Source organism: Meles meles, unplaced genomic scaffold (assembly GCF_922984935.1).
Source record: "Meles meles unplaced genomic scaffold, mMelMel3.1 paternal haplotype, whole genome shotgun sequence".
Lineage (NCBI taxonomy): Eukaryota > Metazoa > Chordata > Mammalia > Carnivora > Mustelidae > Meles > Meles meles.
This window is the reverse complement of record NW_025721609.1, coordinates 1,217,664-1,220,431: the sequence shown is the minus strand read 5'-3', so window position 1 is coordinate 1,220,431 and position 2,768 is coordinate 1,217,664. Positions and strand designations below refer to the sequence as shown.

Genomic DNA, 2,768 nt, shown 5'->3' with positions numbered 1-2,768 from the left:
GGAATGTATGGCTCACTCCACCCAGTATAGCCTCACTGAGTAGCCCTATTCTATGAGGGGAGCAGAATTAAAAACTCAGTATAGTATTTCCCCATATTTGTGTTTGTTAGTTTTTAAATTCCTTTTAACATAATATGTACATTCTAGAATCTTGTAAGATTCCATTTGGGTTCTAAAAGTAGAGAGATAAATTAGATTTGTATAACAAAATTTCTAAAAATGAAGTTTTATTTACCTTTTCTTTCAACAATTCACTTTTTGTGTTTAAGTTATTATCTCTCCAAATGCTCAATATATGTTGATAGATGTCAACATCAATTATTAGGCTACAATTTCACCTGAACTGCAACAAATTTAGTATAATTTGCCAAATATTTTTACCCACAGTTCCTAATGCCTTATTTTCTACTAAAGGTTAAATTTTAAGTAATTAATCATCTCATTTCTGTACACCATAAAACTTTCTCTGATTAACACAATGAGGTTGGCATAAACAAACACATACTCACATACACAGCCAGTAAATATGTATTTATTCCTTTCAGGTGGAAGACTCCCATGGATGACCATTAATCCCAAAACTCTTCTCCATTGTATAAGTGAAACTTATGAAAAACATGAAGTGGGTGGCCAATTACACTGGACAGTCTGATTTCATTCTGGTGGGAATCTTCAGTCAATCAAATCACCCAGCTCTCCTGTGTGTGGTCATTTTTGTAGTATTCTTGATGGCTTTAACTGGAAATGGTGTCCTAATTCTTCTGATACATTTTGATGCCCACATCCACAGCCCCATGTACTTTTTCATCAGCCAGTTGTCTCTCATGGATGTAATGTATATTTCTGTCACTGTGCCTAAGATGCTCATCGACCAGGTCATGGGTATAAATAAGATCTCAGCCTCTGCGTGTGTAATGCAAATGTTCCTCTATGTAACACTAGCAGGTTCAGAATTTTTCTTTCTAGCTGCCATGGCTTATGATCGCTATGTGGCCATTTGTTACCCACTTCGTTACCCTGTCCTCATGAGCCATAAAGTATGTTTTCTCCTTGCATCTGGCTGCTGGTTTCTGGGATCTGTGGATGGATTCATGCTCACACCCATCACTATGACTTTCCCTTTCTGCAGATCCCAGGAGACCCATCATTTCTTCTGTGAAGTCCCTACTGTAATTAAGCTCTCCTGCTCAGACACTTCTCTCTATGAGGCAGTCATGTGTCTGTGCTGTGTCCTCATGTTCCTCATTCCTGTGACAGTCATTTCAAGTTCCTATTTTTTCATCCTCCTTACCATTCACAGGATGAACTCAGCAGAGGGCTGGAAGAAAGCATGTGTCATTTGTTCTTCCCATATGACTGTGGTCATCCTCTTCTATGGGGCTGCTTTATACACCTATATACTTCCCAACTCCTATCACACTCCTGAGAAGGACATGGTTGTATCTGTTTTTTATACCATCCTCATTCCTGTGTTAAACTCTTTAATCTATAGTCTCAGGAATAAGGATGTCCTAGGATCTCTGAAGAAAATATTGAATGTGGGACCTGCCTTTGAAGAAAATATAAAATACTAAATTTTTATATTAATGCTTTTATTCTTTCTCTCCAAATATTATAACTTCAGAATCTTATGCCAATTTTATTCCATAGATTTTCATCTCATAATGCCTTGTATCTTTTGCATAACTCATTTGGGAATGGCTTTGGTGTATTACAAAGCTCTTTGATTACATTCTATTTTTCCATTCAAAATGAATTTAAGGATCATATTATATGACATTACTTTGCTGACATTGATAATTACAAACTTATTTTGTAGGAGACTATTAATACCTTTAGAACATACATTATGAGAATATAGGACAGTAACCGTTATGAGGTGTATTAAATTGTCTTTATGTTTTAAATTAAGTATTTGGATATTTAGCATTTTGTTTTACTTTATTTTTTCAGCTTTCCAAGATCCATTGTTTATGCACCACACCTCATGCTCCATGCAATACATGCCCTCCTAATATCGACCACCAGGCTCACACTTCCTCCCAACTCCCTCCCTTCCAAAACCCTCAGTTTGTTTCACAGTGTCCACAGTCTGTCATGGTTTGTCTCCCCCTCTGATTTGTCCCAATTCACTTTTCCTTCCCTTCTCCTAATGTCCTCCATGTTATTCCTTATGCTCCACAAGTAAGTGAAAGCATATGATAATTGACTTTCTCTGGTTGACTTATTTCACTCAGCATAATCTCCTCCAGTCCTGTCCATGTTTATATAAAAGTTGGGTATTGGGAGTCAAGATGGCGGGGAAGTAGGGGGAAGCGCCATTTCAACCTATACCCTAAAGTGAGCTGACTATGTACCAAAGAACTCCCATCACCCATGAAATCAGCCTGAGGTCAGAATTATACATGTCTGGATCTCTACAGGAGTATAAGACACCAGTGGGCAGGTAAAGCAGAGTGGAAACTTCAGGCTGATATCAGAAGATAAACAAAAGGGTGAGGGAGCAACCAGAGGCGACCGATTGGAAATAATACCCCAATATAAGAGTGCCCTGCATCTGGCGACCATCATTAACTTGGAGTCTTGTTGAAAGCACTCAGAAAAGAGCAAAGGATTATGGGCGGAAATTGTGGGAATCAGGGTGGTTAGGGACAGGGGGTTAAGTCCCCAGACCCAGGACAGCCTCAACTGGCACTGAGCCAGAGAGAGTGTGGCTAAGAAACCAGGTCTTGGTCCCTGAGCCACCAGTAACACTGAGCCACGAGCAC

The 2,768-nt window shown here is 39.0% G+C and overlaps 1 protein-coding gene across 1 annotated transcript; it reads left to right on the top strand.

Annotated features, from left to right (window-relative positions):
- Positions 1 to 608: 608 nt before the first annotated feature.
- On the top strand, positions 609 to 1,574 carry LOC123936577 (olfactory receptor 2T29-like). The gene has a single exon (XM_045997020.1). It carries the CDS (start codon positions 609 to 611, stop codon positions 1,572 to 1,574), a length of 966 nt encoding a protein of 321 aa, XP_045852976.1.
- The last annotated feature ends 1,194 nt before the right edge of the window (positions 1,575 to 2,768 follow it).

What these genes read in the sequence shown, in the direction of transcription:
- LOC123936577 (XM_045997020.1), top strand. Translation starts at nt 609, where the DNA reads ATGAAAAACATGAAGTGGGTGGCCAATTACACTGGACAGTCTGATTTC.